The sequence below is a fragment of the Drosophila bipectinata genome, chromosome 3R (assembly GCF_030179905.1).
Source record: "Drosophila bipectinata strain 14024-0381.07 chromosome 3R, DbipHiC1v2, whole genome shotgun sequence".
In the NCBI taxonomy this organism is placed as follows: domain Eukaryota; kingdom Metazoa; phylum Arthropoda; class Insecta; order Diptera; family Drosophilidae; genus Drosophila; species Drosophila bipectinata.
In genome coordinates, this window is record NC_091739.1 from 4,750,886 (window position 1) to 4,763,762 (window position 12,877).

The 12,877-nt window shown below is 44.5% G+C and overlaps 1 protein-coding gene across 1 annotated transcript; it reads left to right on the top strand.

Annotated features, from left to right (window-relative positions):
* The first annotated feature begins 3,713 nt into the window (after positions 1 to 3,713).
* On the top strand, positions 3,714 to 12,500 carry Dr (muscle segmentation homeobox protein Drop). The gene is made up of 2 exons (XM_017245695.3): positions 3,714 to 5,262; positions 11,363 to 12,500. The coding sequence occupies exons 1-2, from the start codon at positions 4,023 to 4,025 to the stop codon at positions 11,698 to 11,700; spliced, it is 1,578 nt and encodes a 525-aa protein (XP_017101184.2). The 5' UTR covers positions 3,714 to 4,022; the 3' UTR covers positions 11,701 to 12,500.
* Positions 12,501 to 12,877: the final 377 nt, after the last annotated feature.

Here is a 12,877-nt window from a genome sequence, read left to right on the forward strand (position 1 = left end):
TCGCTGTAAAAATTGAATCATGAAGGGGAAACTGCTGTCAATCAACCACCCAGCGATCCAGTCCACCCACCCGGGCAATCAGTGCCAAATCAGAACTTTATTTATTTGCTTGTTGTTTGCCAAACATTTACGCCATCAGCAAAACGACACCCGAGAGCTCGTTAAATGCTCAGCCATGCGGATGTAATTCAATAAACGAGCGCTGCGCCATCATCAACACCCAACCGTTTAGCAAAGTGTGTGTGCCCGTGTGTTGGTGAGTATCTGTGTGAGGCAGCCGCAATTGCCACAACAGCCGCTGTGACTAAATGACTGACTGACAACCGCATTGTGTGCCGGTGTGTGTGTGCTTGCGAGTGTGTGAGGGGGATGGTTTATTTACTCGCCGAACAACCCCTCGAAAGCATCCCCAACCACCGTATATCCCCCTCTCTTGCGCGCCGCCAACCGCCATCTCTTTTCATCCTGCGTGCCCTGGCTCAATAACGTTTATTGAGTCGAATTTCGCACCAGCCTCGCCTGTCCTTCGTCCTGCGTCCTTCTGAACATTTCTGAACTGTCAACATGTCAACTGTTGGTTGGGAAAGTTGTTTTTGGGACGTCGTATTTGCCCGGGGTGGGTGGAATCTCTTTTTCGGCCTGTTTAAGCGATTTAACGCATCGCAAGGATAATAAAATTTTGATTATGCACCGCTTGGGTGGCTTCACTGCCTGTGACTGGTTGCTGGGTCTCTACAAAATTAGCTTCATTTAGAAGATCCCTTTTGATAGTGGGAGATGGGGTTTAAGTTCAAGGGATGGCTAATTATTCTCAGGGCGGAAAAGGCCAAAATCTCATTAGCCGTTAGTATTTTTTTTAAGAAAAACAAGAATGATTCATATTCATGAGAGTTTGCTTTCAAGCCTTTCTATTTAATTGTCATTGCCATAAACAATTTGCTGAGGTAATAATTATTCACTCTCGGATACGAACAATTATGCAATTCAATTCTGTATTAATTGCACAATAAAACACCAAATTCTCATTTAATTGCTGGACAAAACAAAAAAAAAAAACACACCAAGCCAAAGCAACAGCCCACATAAATAGGCAACACCCACGCTTACTATAGCCCTCGCCCTCGCATCTCCTTCCTATAGCTTTCAAGTGAATAAAATCAAACAAAAAATCAAAAAAAAAAAAATCGGTCGACGGGAAATATAAATACGAAAAATTATGAAAAACTATCAAAACATTTACATACGAACTGTGGAGTCGGGAACTGGAATGAAAAACCGCTGGCTCTTTACGATCGACGCAGGCAGTGTTGATAATTAGGCTTTTTTAAAGCCAGTATCGGGTTTTATAATATGATCCTATTATGTAATAAAAGAAAACTTTTAGGGCAAAACCTCTTAAAAGTGTTTTATTCAGACCCGGTTCCGACAAGATCGTTTTTTATTTGGATTATTTTAAATAATCAACGGTTTTTTGCTATCTCTAATTTAAGCCGATTGAAATTTATTAAATTATTTAATTTAATTTTTTTATATACATAAATATATGTATATAGATAAAAATATTAAATATAAATGAAATTGAAGTAGTTGTGTCAAGTTTTTCTTCTTTTTAAGTAACAAAATGAGTTTTTGGAAGAGGTATTGTATATCATTGGGAAAATCTTCCAGTTTAAGTCCCAAATCTTCCAAGCCATTTAAAATTTTCCATTTGGCTATTTTTACAATGCGCACTTGGCAGCACTGCACGCAGCCAAATCGGCGGCCATTTATCAATTGACCAAGTTGGCCGAAGCGTGGACTTGGTGTTGGTTGTTGGTGCTTTTGTTATTGGCCGACTTGCTGCTGCCTTGCCGGTTTCTTTTCATCTCTGGGTTGCTGGCCAGGAGGGGGAGTGACTCGCGTATGATGTTTATTGAAAAATTAATTTGCGCCTCGTTTTTGTATTTCTTTTTTCGGATCTCATTTGCGTATTTCAAAGCGCAATGAATAATGATGGTGGTTAAGTAGAGGAAAAAAGAAAAGAAGCACTCGACGTGCTTGGCCTGAGAAATTAATATTTGTAATTGGCTATAATTGTTTATGCCAACGGCCACAAACTTTAGAAAATGAGACGCAGACAATGATATTAATGAGCAGTGGCCCGCCGAGCCGACATCTCATCACATTTTGTTGCCATTTCGAAATGTTTAATTGAAAAGAAAGCGACATGGCCGGGCTTTATAATGAAGTGCTCAACTTTGGGAACTGGGGAACTATTTTAATCAGTGGAAGCGATGTGAAGGGCCGTTCCATACCATAGATCATGTGTTAATTGAATGGCTGGGAAATGTGTGAAGATTATAATTGAAACTGCTGTTGGGTTCTAATTATGGGAATTGAAAAAAAATAATATGAATCAATAACTAATCAGCCTTATCAATGTAATACTTCTGTATATAATCGACTAATTAAGACCAACAGTTTCTAATTGAGCTCTTTATTTGACTCCCAATTATCATTAAAATACTCTACCAGCTTGTCGTCCTGCAAAGACTCCACCACCAGAATCGTCCGCCACATTTCCCCTTTTCACCCCTTTCGGTGTCCTTTCGAGCAGCGGAAAACAAAAGCAACGCCGAACAATGGCGGGAAAAGTTTTCAAGCCAACAATTTCACATAATAATCCTTAAAATGAGTTTAATTTGTAGAGTAAAATTATAAGAAGAGTGGGACGGAAAACGGAAGAGAGAGGGAAAAAGGATGCAGAGTAGGGGATCCTTTTATTTTATGGAATTTATTCACAAACCCCATTATAAAGTTTCATTTTTGGGCATTAGACTGGGAGAGGGCTTGCGAAATTCCATATAATCCTGAATGTTTCGTATTTTTATGTGTGTATCTCCGTGTGTGTGATTGATTTGCCTGGGTCCAGGGATGCTCGATTTATGTTCCCCGATACGATTTTTATGGCTTATCTTTGAGGTGCGCACCGAAGGACACATAAAAGAGCAAAGTCGAAGGACCAGAAGGGAGGAAAAAAACATAATTTCCTGACCGAGATGGCAGCTTTGCGATAATACAGCCTGCCAGCGTCTCTTTTACGTTTGACGATGCTCTGGCCCTGATAATGATGGGCTTATTATTTATTATATTGTTATTTTCGGTAAGGACATTTATTAGCCGGTTGCTCATACGCCATGGAGTACCAATTAAATTGGCTTCCCCCCGAAAAAGACCTGCCGCCAATAATGTCAGTCAAATGAAGCCATGAAAAAGAGAGACGACATCAGCTAACAAAAAAAAAAACAAGAAACAATAATAAAAATCAAGAAAAACCAAAGAAAAGCGAGAAAAACAAAGTGGAAGTGGACAAGCGATTGCCGCCGCTGGTTGTTATAAAATGCTAATACGCGCAGCAGCTCCTAGACACAGAAAAAAGTGGAAAATGCTCTGAAGATTGAATTATTCAATTATTATTGGCCACGCCCTACTCACCACGCGATATTGATATCGCCGTCTCAGTCGGCGAACTCACCACACTGGAAGCGAGCGAGCGAGAGGCCATCGAAAAAAGAAACGGAACAGTTAGCCAATAAAAATGGTGTCGCTGCTTATGGTGGGGCAGTGAGCTAGAGCAGCCGGTTTCTGAAACCACCACCGTGTCTGTGTGGTGGTGTGTATCTGTGAGGAGCAGCAGCAACTGCGGCAGCCGAGGCAGCACCAGCAAGTGGTGCGGCAGTTCATTCGCAGAACAGACGTGATCTCAAGAGGACGTGTATCTCTCAGTGCGCATTTTGTCTCTGTTGGAAGTAAAGACTTCAGAATACTGTCGCCGCGAGTATCTGTGTGTGGGAGATCGAGTGCGCGCGAGTGTTTGTGTGTGTGCTTAGCGCGTGTGATGAACGAGCGCATTAATTAAAAGATAATCAAAACAAATTAACAGCACACACTTGTTCCAATGAAACAATAACTGTAATACGAAAACAAAAGCAGCCAGCCAGCCAGCCAGCAACCCGTAATCGAAAAATCGAACGAAAGGCTTTATGTTAAAGCTCTCCAGCAAGCCGACCCCAGCGAGCATGACAGTGACCGGTCTGCGCCAGACGATGACCAGCCCCACGGTGCCGCCGACTAGCAACACACCCGCGGGCAACATCTCCAGCAGCAGCATCACCAGCATCTCCAGCAGCAACACCAGCACCGGCAGCACCACCGGCATGGGCAGCCTCAGTCCCAGCCATCCGGCTGGCCTGCATCCCCTGACCAGTCCCACCTCGCCGTCGGCCTTGCTGCTGGCCCACCAGCAGCACCTTCTGGCCCAGGCCCAGCAGCAACACCAGCAGCAGCAGCAACACCAACAGCAACAGCAGCAGCAGGCCGCTCTCCAAATGGCAGCCGCCGCAGCTCATCCGCCGGCCCATCACCTGCACAAGACCACCTCCCGACTGAGCAACTTTAGCGTGGCTTCGCTTCTGGCGGACACAAGACCCCGGACGCCGCCCAGTCAGACGGCGGGTGACGGACCCACGAATCTCTCCAGCTCGGCGGCCACATCTCCCGTTTCCCAGGCCAGCAGCACGCCTCCGCCGACGGCCAGTGCAGCCGCCTTCCATCCCGCCGCCGTGGCCCACCATGCCCACTTTCTGCAGGCCGCCCATGCGGCAGCAGCGGCTCATGCCCAGCACCAGGCTATGGCCGCCCAGCTGCGACATCAGCAACAGCAACAGCAGCAGCAACAAGCCGACGCCAGAGCCAATTCCCCGCCCGCCTCCACAAGTTCCACGCCCAGCTCCACACCTGTGGGACTGTCCGGCCCGGGATCCGGCACCGGAGCCAACGCTACACCCGCCAAAAACGAACGCCACTCTCCGCTGGGCAGCCACACTGACTCCGAGCTGGAGTACGACGAGGAGCTGATGCAGGATCACGAGCACGATCCCGACCACGACGAGGAGGAGGACTCCATTGTGGATATCGAAGACATGAATGCGGACGACTCGCCGCGGTCCACCCCAGACGGCTTGGATGGCAGCGGCGGTGGCAAGTCCCTGGAATCTTCGCACGGCGTTGGAAACCCGCCGGGCTCGCAGATGCCTTCCACGATACTTTCGCCGGCGGCGTTGGCCTCCGGACATGTGCCCATCCGCCCGACTCCGTTCAGCGCCTTGGCGGCCGCCGCGGTTGCCTGGACGGGAATGGGAGCGGGAGTTCCGTGGCCGGGAGCCCGACAAATGCCACCCTTTGGGCCGCCGGGTCTGTTTCCGGGCCAAGGATTCGCAGGAGGTAAGTGTCGCTAAATGTTAAGTTATTTCTTTGTTTTTTATGGCTATTGTTTGGGAGGCAAAGTAGGAAATGAAAAAGTTATCAGCGACAAGTGCTTGGGCGGCTAAGAAGGATTTAGGAAGACAGGGCTTTCTTATATATTATTATATATTCTTTCCATTTTCCAGTCATTGAAATTAAGTAGCCTAGGATCATATCAGTAATCTCAGAGCATCTCTAGGAGCAAAATTCGCATTAGCCAGAACAGAGATATTTAAAAGCGATTTATTTAATGGAGGTATTCCACTGGTACACCCCCGCCTCGGCTGCCCCTTGTGGCAACTTTATCTACACCATTTTGTGTCGCATTTTAATTCAATTAACTGCTGCCCCTCGCCTTAATTGGCATCGATGGACCGAGGGCCGCCTCCCAGCGAACTGCGGGTGCTCCATCATGGCCACCTCATCATTATCATCGTCGTCATCGTCATCGCAATGATCGTGACTGCAGGCCGTAGTCAAAGTGCGTGGCAATTATTATCGCGGGGCCTTAAATAAAACAATGAAATGTGCCTGATTGCTGGGCCCATTACTGGATGATGATGGCAGCGTCGCGTCGGTTTTGATTTGCCTCAATTGGCTCTGTCTGATTATTCATTGCACTCGGTTGCCACCGTTTTTTTCGGTGTTTTCCGGTCTAACAGCTAGCCAGCCCCCCTTTTTTCGGCCGCCGAATGGAAATCTAATAATAAACGCATAAAAAGCCGACTGTCTAACTGACTGACCAGACTAATTGAAGCGAGTCTAGCGGGTTAACTAACCGATCTCTATCTGCATGCACAGTTCACACTTTGCCTGCATTTCCTGGACTCCCCAAAGCCCCACAAACACATATTCTCAAAAAACTAAGGAAAACACCCGCTTAAGTCACACTTTGATGCCGGACTGACATGTGAACTTAAGTCGGCCGACGCGGACTTTGCATTTCCGCTTTTTAAAGTTGCCCAACGCTCTGGGTTTCTGGGCAAAAAGTTTGGCAAAAAAGTGTAAATTTGCTTTTTATATGCAGACATCCCACAAACAATTGTTCTTGTTTCAGTTTTTTGTGGGCTTGCGGTCTGAATGTTTCACTTTTTGCTAGTACTTGTTAGTACATTGTTTTATAAAGCTGTCGGATTGGCAAACAAAAAGAGCCATGAAAGGGCGTCGTCTTTTGGGTGCTTTGCAGGCTTGCAGGTTTCCGAAGAGCCAACGATTGCCGAGTCTATATAATAATATTGGAAATAAATCAATCTTAGTGTAGACCATCGTATCTAATGGCCCATCGGCAGCCACTTGAGCTATATCTTTTGTTCGGCCGAGATGAATAAACTATTCCAAACATTTGTCGCTTATTTTGTCATTTGGCTGTCAACTGCTGCCTGTCTATATAAAATATGCCCCGAACAACTTCATTTCGTTTCGTTTCATTTGGCAGCTGTTTTTTTTCTGTTTCTGCCTCAGGTTGAGCTACAGGTTCAGGTTCCTGTTCTCCTGCCTGCAGCGTGTCTCATTAGCGCAGCAGGTTGCTGTCTTTTGTGAACTGATGATCCCCTTTTCAGGTTTCCTTCTGACCTGGGCCGCTATCTTTTGCGGCATTATGTCAAGTGTTAGGTACTTAGTGCCTTACGGCCTTACGGCCTTAGTAGCTCCAGATAGAGGTTGGAGTTGTATCTTTTGGCTACCGTTTGTCGGCTCTTTTCGATTGCATTTTCATGGCCTATTAAATGAAACTACCTCCGATTAGACTTGGGAACACACACACGCTCTGGTTGTTGTGTGGCCGTGTGGGGCTTGTTCTTGTTTTTTTTTTGCCGGCTATTTGATTAACATTTCGTGTTGCAAAATAGGAATTCCCTTTTGTGCCTTCACAATTTAACTAATTGCAAGCGCAGCCGAGTCACGTATGCACCACCCCCCTCCACCCACAGTTCTTCACCCTCTGGCGGCCTCCACGCATTGCAGCTGCAATTCTTGGCAGCCATTATAGAAATTAATTTTCAAGCTGAACAAACGAGCAACAACTTGGGAGTCATTACATAAATACATAGAGGCACATACAAACAGCGCACGCAGACAAATACCAAACGCCGATGGGCGAGCGAGACGGAGCGAAAACTTGGCTAAAACGGTGGGTGTGGCATGTCAGCTACGCCCACCCGAAACACGCAATTTTCAACAGCCCGGCCCGGCAGCAATTTAAACGTTGACAGACGGCTGCTGGACTGAGAAAAGGCGTCGGAAAGAGGAGTAAGGGAGTAGCAGAGGCGTCCAGAGAGGTAGGAGTGGCTTAGAGGGGGAATTTGCATGCGTTTTAACACCATTTGCAAGGCTCGGAGCCGAGAGTCAAAAGCTAAAATAATATTTGCATTCTGCACGCCATCTAACGTGCAAAGGCTGTACTAAATACACACATGCAACACATCGAGGGGGCCCGAAATAGGTGGGGGCGGATGAGGCATGGAGCGGGGGCCCGTGTGGCGGCGCAGACATTTTGATGTATGTTTTGGTAAATAAAATTTATTTGCATTAAATTACCAAGCCAGACAACCCGAAGGTGATGGCATGGGCTTCCAGGGGCAGCTTAAAGAGGGGGTGTAACTGCAAGGTGTGTGTGTGTGGATCCATGAGGTTGAGAAATACGTTCAGACAACGGCAAGCATTTGCTAAATATTTGTAGACAATTGGTAGTTCAACTAATTTGAACTGCTGCTGCTGCTACACACTACAGATGTTGCTGTTTTGGCTGGCGATGTTGCTGCTGCTATTGGTGTTGCTGCTACACCTGAGTAATTAAATGGCATTTGGCACTTGTCATAAGCAGTAGCCCAACCCACGGGCTATCTGGAAACGCTTATCTTGCCCAGAGGCAGCGAACTTCATTGCAAAACAGCTCAAATGGATAAAAAGCTAGCACGCAATGTGACAAGATTTCCCAAGTGTTGCAAGTGGGCAGTGCAGCTACATGGAGAAAAACGATTTTCAATTTCCAATTTCCTATTACCATTTTGGTTTAAATCAAAGCCTTAGACCCCTCGCTGTGTAAGCTAAAGCAACAGGTTATTAACACGCACCTGATTAATTAATTGACTCGTTTAACCGGTGTTAGGACCAAGTCCCGGGATAACACGTCCCTTCGGTGCCCTGCTCGTGGCCCAATCATCCATTTAGCCGGCCAGCTCCTATTTGGAGCTAATTAAAATCCCTCATTATGAAATCGGCTCGCGCAGGACAGACATTTCGCCAAAGGCCCCAGAGCTGTTGCCGTTTTGACCGTAAGCGTGTAATTGCATTAGCCATCCAGCCGGCGATCTGACCATTTGGCTTCGGTTTCCCTCCGACCATATTGCTCAACAGCGCTTTTCACTGCAAAAACTCAGTGCGCTGGCTCAGTGTTCAGTGCTATGCGAAAACGCTTTAATGAAGAATTAATTGCCAGCAATTTGCACCGCAAATCAATCGAACGTTGTCACCGCCGGCTATATACAGCTATAGTCACCCTATGGGGAGGCGATTGCTTTGGATATTTGGTATTGCCATTGCTCCAAACGATACGCGTAAATTTCACAATTGCTTGTTGCTTGTCTCATTTGCTGCTGCTGGTGTTGTTGCTTTGGCTGGTCTTATACGATGTCTCGTCTACAATACACCGGAGAACTCAAATTAATTGAAAATCCATTACAAACATAGGCTAAATGTCACAATTGGCGTTTGTGGCATGTATTCGCTCTGGCAATGGCGACGTATTGCCCCAGCAGCAGCAGCAGCAACATCGCAGCAGCAACAACAATGCCTATAAAAGAGCAAAAAGGCGAAAACAAGTCTCGCACTCTGGTTTCAACGTGCGTCTCTATCGCTCCTTATACACAGAAAAAAATTATTTAATTCAAGTGATATTAATCGGGATTTTAGTGACTTGTTTCTCTTTTAATATGCGACTTTAAAACACTGTCATTTAATTTGTAATTGAAATAGGTACAAGTTTTCTCTCAGTACATGTTGCTGCAGGTTTTGTAACCAGAAAAAGGCATTCCGTGTTCAATGGGCGGGGCAGCCAAGAGGGGCGGAAAATCCAGCTCACTTGCAATGGAAACCCCATTCCAGCAATTTAGCGACAAATGAGCAATTAATTTTGAAATAAATGCAAACGGCATACAACAAGGTAAAGAAAACCATGATCCGACCACGAATGGCATATAAATATTGAAACCACCGGAGAATATAAATATTATTGTAAAGAAACAAAACAAAAATGGAAAAATTAAAATGAAAATCGTAAAGTCGTAAAATCAAAAACCTGTGACAAAAGCGAAAAAAGGCTGTAAAAGTTTGGCCGCCTCGTTTATATGCTAATTTGGCAACTAATTTATGGTCAATACAACAAGAGCGACAACAAAATACCAAACAACACAGCCAACAACACACCAAACAAAACAAAATCAAAACCCAAACTTAATACAGAATGCAAGCGTTAAAGAGAAGGAAAATGATGGGAAATAACAAAATATCTTTATATTTATAGAGGCAAAAATTTCTGAATATTGCTGCTGTCTCAGCCTCTGGTGATCTTCATTATAAAGTTTTGTGGGGATATCTGGGGCTCTGAATGCATTGGTGGCTTTATCGGGAGTGTTCACATTTCGTTTCACCTTGTTAGTGGCCATACGAAATGCTTTTACGACCTGCACCACAGATCTCAAAACTGAATCAGAAACAGAAACCAAGGCAGGCACACAAATAAGTGAAATTATATGCATATCAGCCGATAAGTCTGGGGCATTAACATAACTCTGACATGTCACACTAATTACTTAATGAGCCGGTTGCGCGTTCAAGTTCTCCCATAAGCCGGAGTTGATTATTAGTTTTGATTCCGTCGCAAGTTGGATTTTTATGGTCTTGTGGGGCGGCCAGAGACATTTATTTGCTTATCGGAAACATAACGTGCCACAAAATGTGTGTGAACACATCAAGTTTTTAAGGAACAGCGAATTACAGCGATGAGTTCTTCATTTGTGAGATAGTACACTGAAAGAAGCAATCGAGATAATATGAAGCGATCTTAATTGATTCTTATTTATGGTATTGCAGTGAGTCTGAGTAGTCCAAGGACTTTCAGGCTCTGTTATTGTTGTTTAACGCTTCGTTTCCCATATGCAAGGCATAAAAAGCAATTACAAAAGCCTCCAACTTGGCCACGTTTGTCACTCGGCAATTTCAATTTGTGCAATTTTGCGTAAAATTAAAGCGTTGCATATCATTTGCATTTGTCTTTATTTTGATCCTCCGGCCCTGCTACTCAGCTTCCTCAAAAACAAAATGCCCAATAAATTACGCGTGCCTGTGGCTGCTGGATTTAAGGGGGTATAATGGAGTGGGACCTGGGACTGGGTTGGATTGGGAAGATCTGACCCGGACTGACTGCATCTTTAAAATGCCATTTGCATCTTTGTGGCTTTGGCGCAGCCCCGATGGCAAGCTCATTACTTTCATTAACAACACTCCAGGCGAATGCCAAGCGGCATGCAACTTGCAACCAACAGCTGCTGCTGCCGCTTCCAGCCCACTCTCCCTGGGATTTGTAGTCTTTATAAGGCCTGCACGTTTCTTCTGCTGTTTTTTTCTGCTTTTTTTTTGTGCCTGTGCGCCTTTGTTTGCCAAAACAAAATGCCCAAATTAAAATTGTTTTGCTGTGGAGAGAATCGAACTGAGATATTGTTGGGGCATGGAGAAGGGGTGGGAGAGGGGAGTGGATCCACTCAGGGAATGCATTTCCCGTCGCCGCTGCAACTGCAACTGCTGCTGCTGCTGCTGCTGCTTTGTCTGACAAATAGTTTAGACAGCAAATTTATTGGCCACTTAAAGGAGTAATTACCGTATATTGTTGCCGCTGCCTCTGTCGCTTTTAGCCAATTGACAAGGCCAAGGACAGCCGAGGTTGACAGGCCGTTTCATTCAGCACTTGCCGCCATTCGGTTGGCTTTTATTTCTACAGTGAAGACTGAATAATATAGTATTTTTATATTATTTAAATCAACCGAACACCTGACTTATCCACACCTTCTTCTCTCTCCAATTTTAGATGCCAACGAACCCCCAAGGATCAAGTGCAACCTTCGCAAGCACAAGCCAAACCGGAAACCGCGCACTCCCTTCACCACCCAGCAGCTGCTCTCGCTGGAGAAGAAGTTCCGGGAGAAGCAGTACCTGAGCATTGCGGAACGGGCAGAGTTCTCCTCCTCCCTCCGCCTGACGGAGACGCAGGTGAAGATTTGGTTCCAGAACAGGCGCGCCAAGGCCAAGCGCCTGCAGGAAGCGGAAATCGAAAAGATCAAAATGGCGGCCTTGGGCCGAGGAGCGCCGGGTGCCCAGTGGGCCATGGCCGGGTACTTCCACCCCAGCCTGATGCATTTGGGATAAGTGGCGGCCCAGTTGGTGTGCGAGCACGATCACCGCCAGGATCTCGGTCGCCATCAACGCCCCATCCAGAGCCATAGTCCCAATCCTGGTAACCAAAAAGCCGCCGGAGCTGCTGGAGCGGAAACCCCCAAAATTTTGCTGTGATGTTAGCGCATTTTATGTTACGATACCTTCAAATGTTGTTTCAAATGCACCCTGTAAATACGTTAAGTGACGAAAGAATCACAATATTAACCAACCCAACTCTGTATATATCGAAAAGAAATGCAAGCAGAAAATGTTTCCTAATTGTACATAGAATCTAGCATGTAAACACAATCAATTACGAGTTTCGTTTTTACATTTTTGTTTTCGGTTGGAGGGAAGCCAACAAAATCAATTGACAAACAAGAAATATCATTTATTTATTCGCCCAACTCAAGTCAATAAGCGTAAAATCAAGATAAACTTAATTGATATTTGATTGTATTGTAATTTGCATTGTAAGTCAGTCTAGCTAAAGGATCGATCGTGTATTTAAAAAATACTTATAAGCATCTAAACTAAACTAATCTAAAGCTACAACTATGCCGTTAAAATTACATTATTATAATACCACAGACCTATAAACATAGTTCATACATCCATAATATATTATGAATACCATATAGCGTTAATCCTCTGTAGTTGTTTAATCATAAATCATAAAACAAAACAAAAAAATGTGAAAAAATAATACAAAAACATTTAAAAAGAGAGAAAATGAAGAATCATACAAAAATCATTGAAAAAATATATAATTATACAAAAATTTAACAAAATCGTTTCTCTTTATTCGAAGTATGGTGGAAATATTATTTATTCAAAGTAATCAGACGTTGAGTCATTCTTTACGGAAACAGTAAGTATAGTAATTGCGATAAGAAATTCAGATTAAACTTTGATCTGCTGTATAGGTCTTTTTTTCCTAGAAACATGAATAAAAGTGTGTAATATATATTATATGAATTCCTCTCATTTAATGCTTAATGCAACAAAGTATTAACGATCTTGGTAATGCGAATGACGACCTAGTTGAATGCCTGGCAAAAAAAAACATTATTATGATTAGAGTGCGAAGTGTTATTTTCAACTGAACGGTTGCATAAGATCGAACGGCACTGATGTAATATATTTATTGAAATTACAAACCCATAAC